Source organism: Mustela nigripes, chromosome 1, assembly GCF_022355385.1.
Source record: "Mustela nigripes isolate SB6536 chromosome 1, MUSNIG.SB6536, whole genome shotgun sequence".
NCBI lineage: Eukaryota > Metazoa > Chordata > Mammalia > Carnivora > Mustelidae > Mustela > Mustela nigripes.
In genome coordinates, this window is record NC_081557.1 from 128,253,790 (window position 1) to 128,274,568 (window position 20,779).

Consider the following 20,779-nt stretch of genomic DNA (forward strand, 5'->3'; position numbering starts at 1 on the left):
AGACTGAAATTTAAAATTTTAAACTATAAATATTCAGAGAAAAATACTGAAATTATGTAAAAGCTCAGAGGAATCACAATGGGAAAAAATACTATTTTTATACCTTAACTGGTTTTTTTAATACCACTATTACTTATTCCCAAATACATGCAAACAAACAACACAGAGTTTTTAAAAGGAAAAGGACACTTGGAATGATGGAAATAAATAACACTGACAGTCAAATGCAATGACATCTGTGGTACCCTTATGACTGATATGATAGTTCAGTGGTGCTTCATTATTTCTAAATAAACCCAAACTGGAGTATTTCACAGGAAATTATGGAAATTGTATAGTCTCTTGAGGTAATTCAAAGAGGCTTTCTAGTAGACACTGTCCACAACTACCAGCTCTGAAGTGGCAGCCAAACAATGTGACCATGGAAGTTTTCTAGCAGAGGGATTGCCATGGTGCTGACAATTACCCAGTGATTTGCTGTGCAGCTGCTAGAGCAGAAAGTCTATCAAGAATTCCCCCAAAAAACAACCCTGCACATAGGCACAGTCCTGGAACCTGACAATGTATGCATTACAAGCCTCCTGCACTAGCTGTTCAATGGTAGACAAAACAACATTAACCATACAAACAAAGCAGCCATTCAACATAAAAAGCACCACACCAGTGATAGAATAAAAAAGCAAAGAAACGATCATAAAAATTTTATAACCAAATCAAAGTCAATAATCTAGTTTATATTGGCCCCAACTCTTTGAACATGCTTCCCATTTTTTTTTATTTAAAATTCTACCTCTACATAGAAATTCAACATTTCCTTGTCAGTATCCCTTTTTCACCATTATTTTGGACCCATTCTTGATCTCTAAGTTTACTAGGCTTGTTTTTCTCCCAGAGGTGATATATGACTCTACAATTCTCTTCAATAGCAGAAAATGATATAATTAAATTAAATCATAATATAAATGCACAATCATACATATATCATATACATGTGATACATAATATATATTATATAATATATACTGTTTCATATACTTAAATACATACATCCACATTATTTCTCTTTATATATAAAAGAGAATCATTAGAGTACCCTGATAAATTTCTATAACTATGAATTAATTCATCCATTCAGTAGATACTTGTTGAATACTTACCATGTACCAAGCACTATTCTAACCTTTTGAACACAGAAACAAACAAAACAGAAACCATGTAAATGTAAAGAAATAACTAAGTAAAAAAGAAAAAAGCAGAAAAAAGTGCAAATAGTTAAAATAATAGGATTGTATATTGTGTGTCAAAAAGCAATGTGGTGCTAAAAATTTGAAGATAACAAGTATGTACTCCCAAATAGGTCACTTATTGGTATTGCTTATGACAGACATGTAAATAAAAGATCATAATATAGATAACATGAGCAAAATAATGACCAAAAGAATAGAGAAATTATTTCTGCTTGATGGGCCAGGGACAATGTCTTAGCACATATAATTTTTAAAAGATCTTGAAAGATGAGTTGGAGTTTATCCAAAGATTAGGGAGGAAGAGTATTCCAGCTTAAGAGAATAGCATTAAAACATAGGATATAATAGGAAAAAATAAAGAATTTGGGCTTTTTTAGAGCACAGGGCGTTAGTGAGGAAGTATCATGGGATGAAGATGGACAGTGGGCAAGTGCCAGACCAGGGAGGTCATGTGTACTATGTTAGAGAATTCATACTTTCTCCTATAAGCAATATAGGGCCATTAAAAGAGTATAAGAAATGGAATAAGGCAATAAGAGTTTTTTTTCTTAATTGCATATATATATATATATATTTTCTTAATTGCATATATAACATATTAGGGGGTAGGCAGCAAGGAGAATAATTAGGAGACAAGTGTAGTTCTCCATGTGAAGGTTGATCAATAGAACCTCTGGCAAGAAACAAAGAGAGGAAGAGCAACACAGAAATGTTATGGTGACAATCAACTGAATAATGAAGTGAGGAATTTGAAAAAGTCTAAGAAAACTCCAGGCGTAATTTGGACAATGAGTGGTGGAATAATTCATCAATATAGGTAGTGAGGAGGGGTGGTCCAAGATGTTGGCATAGGAAGATCCTGAGCTCACCTCTTCCTACAAATGCACCAAACCTATAGATACATGTGGATAATTTCTTCTGAAAAAGAAAACTAACAGAACTGTTCCTCACCACAAAGGATAAAAAGACTATATAGAGATGGGTAGGAAAACCAACAGGGCTTACATTCAAAAAAGACAAAGGCTGTAGGGAACTGAGGTTCTCTTTTTAAAAGGCTTGGCTATAGTCTCACTAATCGCAGGACCCAGCACAAAAGTAAGTTTGAAAAGCACCTGGACCACACGTGAAAGGAATTCATTTGCTAGTCTTAAGACAAGGGGCAGGGGACAGCTGGGACTCTCTTCAGAGATGGACACACTAGCAAATGCCATTTTTGCACTCTCTCCAATCTGGCTAGCACAGGCAGGTATGTGCAGATTTAGTGCTAACCTGTTGTCTTGCTAAGGCTGGCATGGGTGAATGGTGGTGACACTGGCTGGGGCCCATGTGTGTGAGAAGTCACAACATTCTCCCAGTCCCTTGCTAAAGCCTGTGACCTGGCTGGGGCCAGCAAGTGCAAGTGATCATGACATTCTCCCACTCTCTTGCTAAAGCTAGCAGGCACACACAAACAAAACATTCTCCTACTACAGCTCTAAGGCCACAGGCATATGCAAACAAAGAATTTTCCTACAGCCTTGCTGAAGCCAGTGAGTGTGCCCTGCCCCCTACACCCTTCACGTGCCTTGCTAAAGTCAGAGGGTGTGCACAATCCACACAGATGATGCCTGTTGGTTGCCTGGCCTTAGTGGTCAAGAGGGTTCACCTTCTTAGGCTGCACAGTACTTCCATTGGAAAGAGCTCTTGGCAAACTACCTCCCACAGAACCACAGTCAGCAGACTGAAATACACCCCCAATTTTCCTGTAGAAATGGGACTCTGTGACTTACTCGTCACAGAGCTTCAGCTTCAGTCTAAAGGATAGGCTTCAGGTTTGCAACACATCTAGAGTCTACAGAAGCGCTCTCAGGGAATATAAGCTGGGCAACATCAGCCTTGCACACTTCTCTGGCCTCACTATTCCTCAACAATAATTCCCAGAAAAGAAGATTATATATTTAACCTGGAGCTCCAATTTTGCAACTATCACTCAGAGGAATCCTCTAGATTTTCTGATCTGGGGGTCAGTAGGATTTACAGTTGTAGCCCCACAGGACTGTATAATTGAATATTTTTAAAGCTACTGCCTGAGGGTCTGGCTTCTAGTCAGCCTGAAACCTGGTACTAAAGGAGATCCCTCTCCTTGGGACACTGGCAGGACTTGGCACACCTCAGTAATAGGTACCTATCAAAAATTAATCAGTCTGCTTTCACAATCACAAAGGTTCAAGAAACAACTAAGAGCTAAAGCTCTTAGTTGAATGAGAAGTTTTATCACCTACACAAGGCTAAAGGTAACTGTTTCACTTAATACACAGAAACAGAGAGTCAAGTAAAATGAGGAGAAAGATGAGTATGTTCCAAATAAAAGTACAAAATAAAACCTCAGAAAAAGATCTAAATGAAACATAGTTAAGGCATGGTCCCCCTCTATACCCATTTTATTGAGAGTTTTTATCATGAGCATTGAATTTCACCAAATTCTTCTTCTACATCTACTGAAATAATCATGTGATTTTTACCTTCATTTTGTTATGTGGTGCTTCATGTTGATTGATTTATGGATGTTGAAACATTCTTGCACCCCTGGAATAAAGTTCACTTGGGTCATGGTATATGATCATCTTAATGTACTATTGAATTCAGTTTTGTAATATTTTGTTGAGAATTATAGTATCTGTGTTCGTCAGGGACACTGGCCTGTGATTCTTTTCTTTTTTTTTTCCTTCTCTTCTCTCTTTTTTTCTTTTCTTTTCCTCTTTCTTTCTTTCTTTCTTTCTTTTGGTGATGTCCTTCTCTGACTTTGGTATCAGTATCAAAAATTTCAATTTTTTGGAAGCATTTGAGAAACACTATTACTGTTTATTTAATACCTATACTTCTCAAACCCTTACCAAAAAATGGAAAGAATGAACAATTCCAAACTTATTTTATGAGGCCAGTATTACCCTGATACCAAAGTCAGAGAAGGAAAAAGAAAGAAGGAAGAAGGAAAGAAGGAGGAAGGAAGGGGGGAAGGGGGAAAAGGGAAGGGAGGAGAGAAGAGGAAAGGAGAAGAGAGGGAAAGAAAAGAGAAAGAAAAAAGGAAAGGAAAGAAAAGAAATAACAGGCCAGAGTCCCTGATGAACACAGATACCATAATCCTCAACAAAATACTAGGAACCTGAATTCAACAGTAAATTAAGATGTTCATATACCATGACCAAGTGAACTTTATTTCAGGGATGCAAGAATGTTCCAACATCCATAAATCAATCAACATGATGCACCATATTAAGGAAATGAAGGTAAAGATCACATGATCATTTCAGTAGATGTAGAAGAAGAATTTGATAAAATTCAACATTCACTTATTATAAAAACTCTCAATAAAATGGGTATAGAGGGACCATAACTCAACTAATAAAAAAGCCATATATACTTAGAGCTAACATCATACTCAGTAATGAAAGGCCAAAACCTTTTTCTCTAAGATCAGGAACAAAACAAAGATGCCCACTCTAACCACTTTTATTTAACATTGTATTGGAAGTCCTAGACACAGTACTTGGGGATGGGGAAGGAAATAAAAGGCTTCCAAATTGGAAAAGAAGAAATAAAATCATCACCATTTGCAGATGACATGATACTACATATAAAAAAACACAGACTCAACCAAAATACTGTTAGGTTTAATAAATGAATTCAGTAAAGTTGTAGGCTATAAAATCAATATATATAAATATGTTTCTTTATAGTAATAACAAGCTATCAGAAAGAGAAATTTAAAAAAGAATCTTATTTACTAGTGCATCCAAAAGAATAAAATACCTAGAAATAAATTTGTTTTGTTTTGTTTTGTTATGTTTAATTGTTTTTTTTTAATTTTTTTATTTTTTATAAACATATATTTTTATCCCCCGGGGTACAGGTAAGTGAATCACCTGGTTTACACACTTCACAGCAGTGACCATAGCACATACCCTCCCCAATGTCCATAACCCCACCCACCTTCCCCCAGCCCCTCGCCTCCCAGCAACCCTGAGTTTGTTTTGTGAGATTAAGAGTCACTTATGGTTTGTCTCGTTTCATTTATTTTCCTACCCCCTTAACCCCCATGTTGCATCTCCACTTCCTTATATCAGGGAGATCATATGATAGTTGTCTTTCTCCGCTTGGCTTATTTCGCTAAGCATAATACCCTCTAATTCCATCCATGTCGTCACAAATGGCAAGATTTCACTTCTTTTGATGGCTGCATAGTATTCCATTGTGTATATATACCACATCATCTTTATCCATTCATCTGTTGATGGACATCTAGGTTCTTTCCATAGTTTGGTTATTGTAGACATTGCTACTATAAACATTCGGGTGCACGTGCCCCTTCGGATCTACGTTTGTATCTTTAGGGTAAATACCCAGTAGTGCTATTAGACCCTCAACTCTATGGTCAACTAATCTTCAACAAAGCAGGAAAGAATGTCCAATGGAAAAAAGACAGCCTCTTCAATAAATGGTGTTGGGAAAATTGGACAGCCACGTGCAGAAAAATAAAATTGGACCATTTCCTTACACCACACATGAAAATAGACTCAAATGGATGAAGGACCTCAATGTGAGAAAGGAATCCATCAAAATCCTTGCGGAGAACACAGGCAACAACCTCTTCGACCTCAGCTGCAGCAACATCTTCCTAGGAACATCACCAAAGGCAAGGGAAGCAAGAGCAAAAATGAACTATTGGGATTTTATCAAGATCAAAAGCTTTTGCACAGCAAAGGAAACAGTTAACAAATTCAAAAGACAACTGACAGAATAGGAGAAGATATTTGCAAACAACATATCAGATAAAGGGCTAGTGTCCAAAATCTATAAAGAACTTAGCAAACTCAACACCCAAAGAGCAAATAATCCAATCAAGAAATGGGCAGAAGACATGAACAGACATTTCTGCAAAGACATCCAGATGACCAACAGACACATGAAAAAGTGCTCCATATCACTCGGCATCAGGGAAATACAAATCAAAACCACAATGAGATATCACCTCACACCAGTCAGAATGGCTAAAATTAACAAGTCAGGAAGTGACAGATGCTGGCGAGGATGCGGAGAAAGGGGAACCCTCCTACACTGTTGGTGGAATGCAAGCTGGTGCAACCTCTCTGGAAAACAACATGGAGGTTCCTCAAAATGTTGAACCTAGAAATAAATTTAACCAAAGAGATAAAAGAACTGTATTTTAAAAACTAAATGACACTGATGAAAGAAATCAAATATGATTAAATATAAAAACATACTATACTCATAGATTGGAAGAATTCATATTGCTTTTTGTTTGTTTGTTTGTTTGTTTATTATGTCATGTCACCACACAGTACACCATTAGTTTTTTTTTTTTTGTAGTATTAAGATGTCCATACTCCCAAAGTCATTGCAAATTCACTGCAATCCTTATAAAAATATCAGTAGCATATTTTTACAGAATTAGAATAAACTAAAATTTGTATGGAACCAAACCAACTCCAAATAACAAAGACAATCTCGTAAAAGAACAAAGCTGGAGGTATCATGTTCCAGGAGTTCAAACTATGCTACAAAGCAACAGTGATCAAAACAGACACATAGATCAATGGAAGAGAATAGACAGCCCAGAAATAAACCCTCACTTATAAACTCAAGTAATCTATGATAATAGTAATCTATAATAATAAAGTAATCTATGATAAGAATATAAAATGAGGAAAAGACAGGCTCTTCAATAAATGATGTTGTTAAAACGGGACAGCTACATGCCAAAGAATGAAACTAGTTCACTTTATTACACACAAACAAGAATAAACTCAAAATGTATTAATGGCTTAAATGAGTCCTTAAAATATAAAGCTCATAGAAGAAAACACAGGTAGTAAGCTCTTGAACATTGGTCTTAGCAGTAATTTTTTAGATCTGTCTCCTTAGGCAAGAACAACAAGAGCAAAAATGTACAAATATGACTATCTCCAACTAAAAAGCTGTTGCACAGGAGAAGGAACCATCAGCAAAATGAAAAAACAACCTAATGAATGGCATAAATTATTTGCAAATGACATATTATATAAGGATTTGACATTCAAAATATATAAAGAACTCATACAACTAAATATTCTTAAAAACCCAATTTAAAATATAGGCAGAGTTGTTTTCCCAAAGAAGACATACAAATGCCTATAGGTACGTGAAAAGCTGCTCAATATCACTAACCATCAAGGAAATGCAAATTGAAACCACAATAAGATATCACCTCACATGTGTCATAATGGCTACTATCAAAAAGATAAGTAATAACAAGTATTGGTGAAGATGTGGAGAAAGGAAAACCTTTGTGCATTACTGTCAGGAATGTAAGTTGATACAGGTACTATGGAAAACAGTATAAATGTCCTCAAAAAATTAAAAACAGAACTACTATACAATCTAGCAATTCCACTCTTGGTATTTTTTGAAGAAAATTAAAACACTAATTCAAAGATATATGCACCTTTATGCTCAATGCAGCTTTATTTACAATAGCCAGGATATGGAAGTCACATAAATGTCATCAATAGATGAGTGGATAAAGATGTGATAGTTGATGGTAGATAGATAGATAAATAGATAGATAGATAATAAATAGATGATAGATACGATGGAATATAATTCAGCCTTAAAAAGGAATGAGATCTTGCCATTTTCAACATGGTTGGATCTAGAGGGTATTATGCTATGTGAAATAAGTCAGGCAGAGAAAGACAAATATTATATGATTACACTTAAATGTGCAATCTATAACAAAACAAATGAACTAACAAAACAAACCATAAACATATTCATAGATCAAAGAATTAATGGTTGTCAGACAAAATAGATCCTAGATATTTATTTTTAAAAAGTTAAGATTGCTGCTTATGCAAGTTGCTCAGGGGTGTTGTGTGTGTGTGTGTGTGTGTATAATTCTTTTTGAGTTGAATATGCATGCTATACAAGAGTATCTAGGAGTGTGGGAAGTGGAAGAAAATTGTTTTATGTGGACAACAAACAGTAAAAAAGTGAAACAAAATTAGTGAAAGGACAGGGGGTTCTGACTTTAGAATCCAAGTGGTCCCAGAACTATTGGGTCAAGAATACACTGGGCCTTTTGTTCAGATTCTCCGGTTTGACCAAATCTGAAACTGTCAGCAGAGTAGATAATTCGTAACATTTTCTCAATGAAAAGAATGTAGTCAGAAATTTATCATAGATACATTGACCAGATTATTATTCAAAACTTGATTAATATCTACATAAGAAAATTTGTGCACATTATATTTAACACATGCTTTACCTTGATCATTATTCTCTGCAATCTTTTGCGTTCAAGCCATCCTCTGACATAGGCTTGCATGATGGTGATCATTCTAACTACTTTTTTGTTATTTATGAGTTTGGTCCTTTCCCGGAACACTTGGAAAATTTCTATGTGTGGTCCAATCCTTTTAACTTTATTGTCGAGTTTGCCACTTTTACTTAGAATAGACTTCAGCCTAAAAATAAAATATAAAAGTTTCTTATTATAGTTAATAAGAAAATAATCACTTCTGCAAAGTCTTAAATTCATTTCAATCATAAATGTATTAAAATAGGAAATGTATTATATTTTGTACATAGATTTCATAGATCACCTGGACATGTCAATAGGACTCTCCAAAGAAGTTTGAATATGCCAGAATCAATATAACATATATAAAATGAACCTTGTGAAGAAAGGAAATCCAAAAGAAAGCAAATTTGTCAAAGTTTATCTGTAACTATTCAAAAGTCGGTTATGATATTTAGGAACAAAATATTTTCATATGACAAAGGAGGTTAGTCAAAATAACTTTCCTATCTCAGAAGCTATTTTATTTATTTATTTTTATTCATTTTTATTTCTTATTTTTATTTTTATTTTTTTAAGATTTTATTTATTTATTTGACAGAGAGATCACAAGTAGGCAGAGAGGCAGGCAGAGAGAAAGAGAGAAGCAGGCTCTGTGCTGAGCAGAGAGCCTGATCCGGGGCTCAATCCCTTCACCCTGAGCTCATGACCCGAGCCGAAGGCAGAGGCTTAACCCACTGAGCCACCCAGGCGCCCCTCAGAAGCTATTTTAAATTGAAAACTACATCAGAATAATTTGGCACTGATACTCTGCTTACCAATCATCTGAAAAATGATCTTAACAAAGGCTCTCAATTGAAATGCATGGTGATATGTTGTTAAGGTCATGGACTACGGGATCACAGGAGCAGGCAACTATAATGGAAACCATGACAAGCCCTGACATACTGAGGTGGATGGCCCTTGAAGTGATGATAAATATATGAGAATACTATAGACTTTCTACTATAGATAGCCAGACTGCAATCTTGCTAATCTTGTGTCTGCTTTTTTCGTTTATACATGTTTTATTTTTTAACATGGTAGTCAGTTTTTTCTAAGCCATCTAAAGGTCAAAGGCTAGTTTCCTTACAACTTTTAGCATATAAAACATTCTTTTTTTCTTCTTAATTTCTTTTGTTTCTGTAAGTTTCACAGCTGAAATTCCAAGGAGATGCCCATATGTATTCAAACACCAGAACTGGGTCTTGCCCTAAAAAAGACTATATAGATCTCTGGATCCTAGGCCCCACTTTCTTGATTCTCAGAGTGAGTATCATGGCTCTGTTTCTGCATTTATTCCCCCTCTGAGTTTACTCTGATGTCTGAAGTCGGCTGTTCTCAAGGAGTCCTGTTCTACTTTGTACAAACGACATTATTTTTCTTTCCTTGGTGACTGAAATGTTGCGAGTCTGATTTTGATTATTTCACCAGCCATCTAGTCTGTTTGGTGGTAAATGGTGGATGACAGAGAATCCCAGCTCAGTCTTTTTCATTTGTCTTTATTGTGAGTCTTGAAGCTTATGATATGCCTTGTATTACATGTTGTTTGAATACCAGTAAAGCCAAAAATATTTGAGACAATTTTGTTCCCACTGGAATGAAGATCAGCTCCATATCAAGAGACTTTCATAACAAGTATTCCTCAGAGAACTTCTTCCTACTCCCAAGTAACCACACCTGAGGAGAGAAATTTGCTCAGGCACAGAAAACTGTGTTCCACATTTATTTTTAACCTATAGCTAAAGATGTAGAACTAAGGCTATTCATTCTCTTTGAACTTGTGTGTATAAATGAAAAAAAGTCCTTACTCTCCTTGCAAAGGAAAAGTTAACTTTGTACAATGTTCTTGTAACTGTAGCTCTTTTCTATCTATTACTGGTTCTTTCTCTCATCCTCTCTCCTGAGAAAACTTTTTTAGATTGAGTCAAAACTATATAATTTTGTGTTCTGCAGAAATATTCTATTTAGACAAAGCTACCAGAAAAGGCAAAGAAAATAATGGAAAACATTCAGTTTGTTTGTTTAAATTAAAATTGATTTTGAATAGCTTTAGAAGAGAGCTCTGCCTTCTAAGAGGATTCTTGTTTGGTTAATATATTAATTTTTATGAATGGGTCTTGATGTATGAAATAAACTGGCAATGAATATAAAATGTTCATGATTACTTCTGGCTGTCTGGAGTTTCAAGATCTATAGTGAAATATAACAAATTTTGAGTTCCTTACTTTTTCTCCTCTCTCTCAGAAGAATAAGAGAACTGTTGTAGAAATACCCAAGTCAGCCAAGTTTATACCTTAAGTTCCATGTTCTAACAAGAAGAGAGAAACAAATCTTAAAGAGCTATGTATGACTGTAAAGTGATGTGTGATGTGGATTATTGAAGCACAAGAGCTCTGCTCATCTCTTAAATTGCTTGAATGTAACAGAGTCCTTAGCCAAAGTGTGTGAAAAGTGAAAGGGGTGTGTGTGTGTGTGTGTGAGAGAGAGAGAGAGAGAATTGAAATTGGTTATTTTGGTTAAAACCTATAGTTAATATGAGTAATTAGAACTGTATTAAGTAAAAGAATAATGAAAAAATGCAAACATGTTTATAAAATGATGGATGTGTATGGTCTGTTTTTTTATCAACCTAAAAAGAAAAAAGTTTTATCTTAAGTCTTAGACATATGGACTCTGATCAGTAATACCTCTCTAAATAATTGGAATGCTCAGAACAACAGAAAGGGAAATTTGAGATTGAAGAATAATTTATAGAAGGCTTGATGTAAAGTGAATTATATTTACAAATAATGGATTTGAAAAAAGCTATAAAATATTTCAAATTTTGATCAAGTTAAGTCAATTTTGATGAGCTTAACCATAAAATAGAGAAATGCTCATCAATCTTTGACTCCAAAATGTTATTTAAGTGGTATACAAAAAAAGTAAGATTAGAATTTGATTTACTTTCTGTTAAACTGACAGACTGAGTTTTGAATCCACAGTCTGCTCTTAATTTAACAAAGGGAAAATCATTTAGTGCCTTCAGTATAGCTTTCCCAGACAACAGAAGTTACCTATGTGACAAAAATATTCCCTTTATCATAATTATCTTTTTTTTTCTTTCTAGTCTGCTTCTTGTGAAATCTGGTATCCCTAAAATTTAATGCTACTGAGGCTGCGTTATATTTTTTTGTACTCTAAAGGCACCTGACTTTTGCTTATACTTTGGCTCCTCTAACAATTCTTTCCATATTGTTTTCTCCAAGTTCAAACCCCAAACTTAAAAACAAACGATTCTGACATGTTTTAAACTATCTTTTGGGTGTTCCAGATGGCGGCAAGGCCACACCAAAGATTTTCTTCTTCACTATATAAAAGGAGGGCTGCTAAAAATGGTAAAGTATTTCTAACATAGTTATAGAAATGAACCAAAGATGATTCCTGCACATTGGCCCCTATGTTGTTTACTTCTTATATCAGGCTAGCACTTGAAAGCCTGTTGGCTCCAAACCTAAAATTCTTAGACATCCAGTTGTTTTAAATATCTCCCAAAAAAGTATAGGTTCAGCCATTTAGAGTCTACCTGCTTTGCATATCACACAAAACTGCAACCAACATGTGCTAGCCATAGATAAGATAAACCTTAGGGCTCTAAAAGACCCCAACCAACTACAGATCAGAACTCTCTGATCCAGACTCCCCGTCTTGCTGCTGAGTAACCTACCCAGCTATGTAACCCTTCTCTTTGACTTCCCTTTCCTGGTGGAGTTCCCTAACCCTTTTTCCCTCCTGGGTGGTAGTTCTATGCCATCATCTCTGAAAGGTTTTCCACTATGAGAGACATCCCCTCTCATGCAAACCTGTCCATATGAAGCACAAATATAGCTTGCTATGTGCTAATACCCCCTCATAGGCATACCTTTTCCTTGATTAGCCCCAAGATCCTTGAACTCACTACAATTATCCATAGTTTTTTTTAAGTGAGTACTAACTATTTTGAGACCTGTCCTATATATCAGAGTTCAAAATATGAGAAGAGGTAACTAATTTAAAAAAAAAAAAAAGTTCCACCACCTTAAATTAAATATATAGCAACCAAAACATTATTAATATAAATGTATCAGAAGCACCCTGTGCTAAGTTGCTTGCATTGATGGTCAATTAATGCTTCCTTATATCCCTGTCTTCACAGTGTGATTTTACAGCCCCACGCATCCAGAGGTAGAATCTTTTCACAAACCTATGAATGTGGGTTGGCCTTATGAATTGGTTTGGCCAAAAGAACCCAATGGAAGTGATGTTCTAGTTTTCAGCATGTGCTTGGCAAGCCTTGAACAGTTTCATTCTCTGAACCCGACATCTACTGAAGAACAAGCCAGCAAGCCTCTTAAGGATGAGAGACCACACGGAGAATAGACAAGTTGTACCCATTCAAGTGAACCTCGGTGGCATCATCTGAGTCGAGACTAGATTATCAGAATTGCCTCATGAGAAATAATATTTGTTGCTTTAAGCCACTAAGTCTTATGATATTATTATAATAGATTACTGATACACATTTATGTTTTTACCCAAAAGTTAATGCAATAACTATCAAATTCATTTTTATTTTTTTAAAGATAGTATTTATTTAGGGGCGCCTGGGTGGCTCAGTGGGTTAAGCCTCTGCCTTTGGCTCAGGTCATGATCCCAGGGTCCTGGGATCGAGCCCCGCATCGGGCTCTCTGCTCGGCAGGGAGCCTGCTTCTCCTCTCTCTCTGCCTGCCTCTCTGCCTACCTGTGATCTCTGTCTGTCAAATAAATAAATAAAATCTTAAAAAAAAAAAAGATAATATTTATTTATTTAACACAGAGAGAAGGAGGGGGAGAGAGCAAACACAAGTCAGGGGAGCAGCAAGCAGAGGGAGAAGCAGGCTTCCTGCTGAGTGGGGAGCACAATGAGGGGCTCTATCCCAGGGCCCTGAGATGATGACCTGAACTGAAGGCAGCCACTTAACTGACTGAGCCACCCAGATGCCCCTCAAATTGATTTTTAAGGAAATGTATTTCAGAGATAAATTATCTCCATTGAGTAGTAATACTCATGATGAACATTTTATGGATAGATTTTTTAAAAACTTAAAGTTTATCAGTGCCCTCACTGTGAATAATGTGTTCTTATTTCAAGGTGATCAATGACTAAATCCTTATGGAATTAATATGTATGTCCTCAATAAAAGATTCCATTCCTCTCCACTCTGGTATTGTTGGTTGTTACATCAAATATATACTAAGTATACCTCTTTAAGTCCTATCTTCAACAGGTGGCTTCTACCTTTCTCTCATACTTGCCCAAAGACCCTAATACAAATTGTAGCTCAAAAATTATGTCTTCTGAAAGAAATATCAAAAGAATGATAGTCTTATAAAAAATGCATTTTCCTAACAATTTCTAGTAGAAGGAAAAGACTTATGACTACAGGCTTCTCAATTTAAAGTGATATCATAAATATAAACCTACTGTGTGGCTCTTTTCATCCATAAACACACAATTTTGGGGGGGTAGCCTGCTTAATCCAAGATGAGCAGAATAAGAATTATCTTATCTTGTACTGAATAAATGAATTAAATTATGATAAATATTAGTTATTGATTAAAAATATGAAAAAATGTTTTCTTTATAAGGATCCACTTACAAATTTCAATTTACTTGGCATTACTTGTACAAACTAGAATGAAATATCCTTTAAATGGCATGTGAATGGTTCCAAATAACCCATCAGAACTTCAGGGGAAAAAATCCTCGTGAAAATTTTAATGTACGTGATAAGTTAAATCACGAGAAATAGAAGCACCTGGATAGCACAGTTCGTTAAGCATCTGACTTTTGGTTTCAGCTCAGGTCTGATCTCAGGATCATGAGACTGAGCCCCACTTGGGCCTTGTGCTCAGTACAGGGTCTGCTTGAATTTCTCTCTCCCTCTTCCTATGCCCTTCCCTCCTGTGCGTGCTCTCTCTCTCTCTTTCACTGAAATAAGTTAATAAACTTACAAAAAAATCACCAGAAATAATAATACTATATAAGTTAAGAACAAATGTTAATTTATTTTATCTACAAAATAACATACCACAGTAGTTCAGTATATACATAATTTCTCTATTACAGAAGTATTTATAAAGTTTTAGTATGAATCAATACTTTCCTACCATGATGTAATTGAAAAATCTAGTTTGTATCTCACTTTTCATACTAAACATCACATTTAATGGCAAGTCATTTATCTAGATGTGGTTGTTCCCAATTAGAAACATGGACTCACTTATTATATGAAAATTATTGCCACTAAGTCCTAAATAATAACTAGCCTGGTCCCTCTTCCTTTCTTAGGAAGCCTAAGAAACTTCCAGACAAACAAGAAATATTAGGAAAACTTAAGATTATAACAAGAGAAAAGGAAAGCCTATGTCATTATATATAATGTAGGTAAAATCTAGAAGAGGAAAATGGAATGATTCCTGAATACCAACTTCAAAATAAGAATGATAAAGACAATAAAAATATTTCTGCCACATAAAATCACTTTAGATGATGACACTAGGGAATCTGTCAATCTTCTTGACAGAAGTTACTAATGCCTTAGTATCATTTGATTCTAGTTTTTCTAACCATGCAGTATAGACATTTTTATGCTTTAATCAACACTTCTGACTCCATCTTTTTTATTGAAGCTGGCCCAATAAAATACCAAGTTAACAATACTGAATAAAAAGTGATCAACAAACTTAATCAGAAGTGCAGTCTGACCACAAAACAAGGTTCAGATGCAAACTTGCAACTCATCTTACCCACAATCATAAGCCACTGTACACGTATTATCTTACTGTCAGGAAAAGAAAAGCTTCTTTTATCCTATGATAAACAAACACAGGTACAGCCATATTTTGGAAATATTGGCAGGTTCAACTCAAGACCACCACAGTACAATGAATACCAAAATTGAATATTTCAATGAAGTGAATCAAATGATTTTGATTGATTTCCCAGTGCATATAAAAGTTTTATTTACACTATAGTGTTGTCTATTAAGTATACCATAGCATTATGTCTAAAAAAAAAAACAATGTGCATACCTTTATTTAAAAATAACTTGTTGCTTAAAAATTGCTAACCATCATCTGAGGTTTCGGTAAGTTGTACTCTTTTTCTAGTGGAGTGGTTCACCTCGTTGCTGATGGCTGCTGACTAATCAGGTGGTAGCTGCTGATGGTTAGAGTGGCTGAGACAATTTCTTAAGACAGTGATAAAATTTTTCTTATCAAATGACTCTTCCTCTCATGAATGGTTTCTCTGTAGCACGTGATGCCATTTGATAGCATTTTACTTCTTTCAAAATTGGAGTCAATCTTCTCAAACTCTGCTGTTACTTTATCAACTAAGTTTATGTAATAGTCTAAAATCTTTGTTGTAATTTCATCAATCCTCATAATATCTCCACCAGGATTAGATTCCATTTCAAGAAAACACTTTCTTTGTTCACCCATAAGAAACAACTTTTCATCTGTTCAAGTTTTATCATGAGATTGCAACAGTTCAGTCACAACTTCAGGCTCTGCTTCTAATTTTAGTTTCCTTCTATTTCCACCACACCTGTAGTTACCTGTAGTTACTTCCTACAGGTAACTTTGGGCTTGAATCCCCAAAGTCATCCATGAGGATTGGAATCAATTTCTCCTAAACCCCTGTTTGTGTCAATATCTTGATTTCATCCCATGAATCACAAAAGTGGTTAATGGCACCTTGAAGAGTGAATCCTTACAGAAGATTTTCAATTGACATTACCCAGATCTAACAGACAAATCACTTTCTGTGACAGCTACAGCCTTACAATATGTAATTCTTAAAAACAACACTTAGAAGTCTAACTTACTTCTGACCCATGTGCTGCAGAAGAGATGTTGTATTAGCAGCCATGAAACCAACATTAATCTCATTGTCCATCTCCATCAGAGCTCTTGGGTGGTCAGGTGCATTGTCAGTGAAGAGCAGCATTTTGAAAAGAATTTTTATTTCTGAGCAGAAAGTTCAACAGCAGGCTTAAAATATTCAGTGAACTCTGCTATAAACAGATGTTCTGTTATCCAAGATTTATTGTTCCATCTATAGAGCACAGGCAGAATAGATTTAACATAATTCCTAAGGGTCCAAAGAGTTTTGGAATGGTAAATGAACATTGTCTTCAACTTAAACTTACCAGTTACATTCAGCTCTAATGACAGTGTCAGCCTGTCCTTTGTGAAGTTTTGAAGCCAGACATTGATTTCTCCTCTCTAGCTATGAAAGTCCAAGATGACATGTTTTTCCTGTAAAGGCTATTCCATATACAATGAAAATCTATTATTCATTGCAGCCACCTTCAAGAATTTTCTTAGCTGGACCTTCTGGACAATGTGCAGCTTCTCCATCAGAATGTGCTACTTTATCGTGCCCTTTTCTGTTACAGAGATGGCTTCTTTCCTTAAACCTCATGAACTAACCTCTGCTAGTTTCCAACTTTTCTTCGATAGCTTCTTCACCTCTCTCAGCCTTCACAGAACTGAGGAGACTTGGGACTTTGCCCTGGTTGGATTAGGCTTTGGCTTAACGGAATGTTGTTGCTGATCCTCTATCCAGACCACTCCAACTCTTTCCATATCAGCAATAGGACAATTTCACTTCCTTATCATCATGTGTTCTCTGGAGTAGCACTTTAATTTCCTTCAAGAACATTTCCTTTGCACTCACAACTTGGCTGTTTGGCACAAGAGGCCTACCTTTCAGCTTATCTGGACTTCTGACATGCCTTCCTCACTAAGCTTAATCATTTCTGGCTTTTGGCTTGAAGTGAGGAATGTACAACCCTTCCTTTCACTTGAACACTTAGAGGCTACTGCAGGATTATTAATGCACCCAATTTCAATTCTATTGTGACTCAGGGAATAGAGAGGCCTGAGGAGAGGAGACAGATAGGGAAATAGCCAGTTGGTGGAGCAGTCAGAACATACACATTTATGCATTATGCTTGTCGTCCTATATGGGTATGGTTTGTGGTGTCCCAAAACAATTACAATATTAACAAAAATCAGTGATTACAGAACCATAACAAATATAATTATGATGAAAAAGTTTGAAGTGTTGTGAAAATTACCAAAATATGACACAGACACACAAAATGAGCAAATGTTGTTAGAAAAATGTCACCACTGGTCTTGTTCAACACAGGGTTGCCACAAAGCTTCATTTTGGAAAAAAAAAAAAAAAAAGCTACTATCTGTAAAGGGAAATAAAGTGAAACACAGCAAAATAAAGTATGCCTGTAATTCTCTCTAGACTAATTTCTGAAAGAAATAGAAATTTAGAAAAGCTGTATGTATGAAAATATCAATCACAATTTCCTTTATAATGGGAGAAATCCAGAAACAAATACCTAAGTAAATTGTGTTATATGCAATCAATAAATTATAAGGTCAAAAAAGTGATGTTTATGAAGATTATATAATAACTTAAGAAAATGCTTATGATTCCAAAAAATGGTATTAAGAGAATGAAGACATTAAATTACATGCATTATATGATTGCAACATTATTTTTTAAGTGACATATATAAATAAGTCGAGAAAGAAACATGCCAAAATATTATTAGTGACTGTATTAATGCAGTGGTTCTGAATTGAGGGTGGCATCTAAGAAATATTTTCAAGGAACTCCTACTTAGGGCCTGTCCTCAGAGATTCTGATTCATCTCCTCCAATAAAACACAAATCCATGGTTAAATACAAGGTTATAAAGAAAACCTTAGGTAAAGAAAAGTGATTACAGTTGGCCACTGAATAACATGAGTTTGAACTGTGCAGGTCCACTTATACATGGATTTTTTAATGATACCGTACAGTACTGTATATGTATTTTCCTTATGATTTGCTTAATATTTTCTTTTCTCCAGGTGAGTTTATTCTAAAAATACAGTATATAATAGATATATAAAATATGTGTCTGTTGACTTTATTACCAGTAAGGCTTCTGATCAACACTGAACTATTAGTAGTTAAGTTCTGAGGGAGTTAAGTTACATGCAAATTTTTTTATTGTGTGGGAGGTTGACATGCCTAACCCCCATGTTGTCCAACAGTCAACTGTATTTGTTTCTCATTTTCTGCTTTGTTCAGGTTTTCTGAAATAGGCTGATGTGCACTGTACAACATAAAAGAAACATATAATAACTAAATCTAATAATGGCAATAGTACCTGTAATTTTTAATTAAACATTTGATTCAGATATACTTTCTCTTTTAATCATCAAAATAATTTTATTGGATAAATGTTAGTATCCTGATTTTATACACTGATGCAAAAGAAATTAGGTTACTTCCAAAGATCATGAAGCTATAATTAGCAGTCAGAATTCAAAGTCCTTCTTGCCTTGCATGTGAGAAAACCAAAAGAGAACAAAATCGTCATGACTTCAGAAAGGCTGGCCTTGGAAATCCCCAATCCCCAGTTGGTTAGGATGAGTTTGGTGACTGGCTTTAGATTTTTCTTCTTCTGTGTGTTTCAGCAATACTGAAAAGATATAGCCATACCACATATACGGAGATGGGGGAAGTGCATCGCGACTATCAAATATATGGAGGTCAAGTAACCTCTGATGAAAGAATCAATAGGAACTATCTTTTGCTTACCTTCTAAGTATAATTTTAAAATTCATCTTCTTGCACAATGTCTTAACACAATCCTGATAGGGAAAGAATTCTCATTTTTAAAGATTCTTAGCCACTAAATAGTCTCTATAAAACTCTTAGAGAAAATCTTTATGAAGATAAAAATGTGAGTCATTAGAGGCTGGATATAAAGCCAGTTTTCAGCACTGAAGAGACCACCTGCTTGGTCCTCAGGCCACAACCTCCTACTAAAGTCACCTGAAGAAAGCTTGAGAGAAAGACCAGGGCTGGCTGCATAACGGAATTTTACTTTTTCACTTGAAGTTTGACAAATCTATGATCAAGGTATAAATTCAAATAGTTTTCAGTGAGAGAAGAAATCATTAAGCAAGATCACATGGGAGAAAAGATACAGTAAGTTAATTAGTAAGTTAATCATGTCTGAATATTAGACACTGAGCTTGGCAAACATTTGAACAGGGAATTTCCTTTCAACTGCTAATGCTTATAGGGTAATATATATTAAACACCAAATCAGTTTTAGAGTTTGGTTCAGATATTACTACTAATTAGTTTTGGCTGATATTGAAGTATTTTGTATGCTCCATTTATAAAAGCACTGCTTGCCCATCTGTTCATAGGTTGAAAGTGATTAAAGGATACTTATTTTGGCTGTTGTAAAAGCCAAACACTTTTTAAGCTGCAAATATGTGACAAAACTCGTTAAGGTTGCCAAGTTCAGAAATACATTAAAAGAGATTTGTGATGCTTCCCTCCCCCAATTCCTCTTCCAACCTGCATTATCGAAAAGTAAATATCACTGTTTTCCTGATTAGACTAGCATGCCTCTTTGTCTAAATGCTTTGCAATTTCGTTATAATTTTCACAATTTACCCTGATTTGGATCCTCTGCTACCAAGCTGTGTTGGGGGCTTTCGTTTCCTGTATGTGCAGCCTTAAAGTAGAAACATGTGATGTCCTCGTGCTTTGAATGCCAGATTTGAAAGCAATGTGGGTAACGAGTGAAATAAGTTTGCAGCCTACTTTAATTCCCTACAAAGGTCTGTTCAGGTTGAAAACTATGCATTAAGTTCAGCACGGAGTTTTTTTTTGTTTTGTTTTGTTTTGTTTTGTTTTTGCTTTTGTTTTTTTAAAGATTTTATTTATTTGCCAGAGACAGAGGGAGAGAGAGGGAGCGAGCACAGGCAGACACAGAGGCGGGCAGATGCAGAGGGAGAAGCAGGCTCCCTGCCGAGCAAGGAGCCCGATGTGGGACTCGATCTCAGGACCCTGGGATCATGACCCGAGCCGAAGGCAGCTGCTTAACCAACTGAGCCACCCAGGCGTCCCTGTTTTGTTTTTTAAAGAATGAAAAAATAAAAACTAAGATTTTTAAGGACAGAGATGTGCTACATTTCCATGAATAATATAATCTTAATGTTATTTAATACTCCATTCCCAACTCTTCCCAAGGGGTACTACTTCATGCTAACAAAAC

The 20,779-nt window shown here is 35.4% G+C and overlaps 1 protein-coding gene across 1 annotated transcript in view; it reads right to left on the bottom strand.

Moving 5' to 3' along the window:
- The window catches only part of IQCM (IQ motif containing M), a 332,230-nt gene that overhangs the window by 149,541 nt on the left and 161,910 nt on the right, over positions 1 to 20,779 (bottom strand). Inside the window, exon 12 of the mRNA XM_059410618.1 lies at positions 8,551 to 8,749. Within this exon, the coding sequence (XP_059266601.1) occupies positions 8,551 to 8,749 (199 nt within the window). The remainder of the gene's footprint in view (positions 1 to 8,550; positions 8,750 to 20,779) is intronic.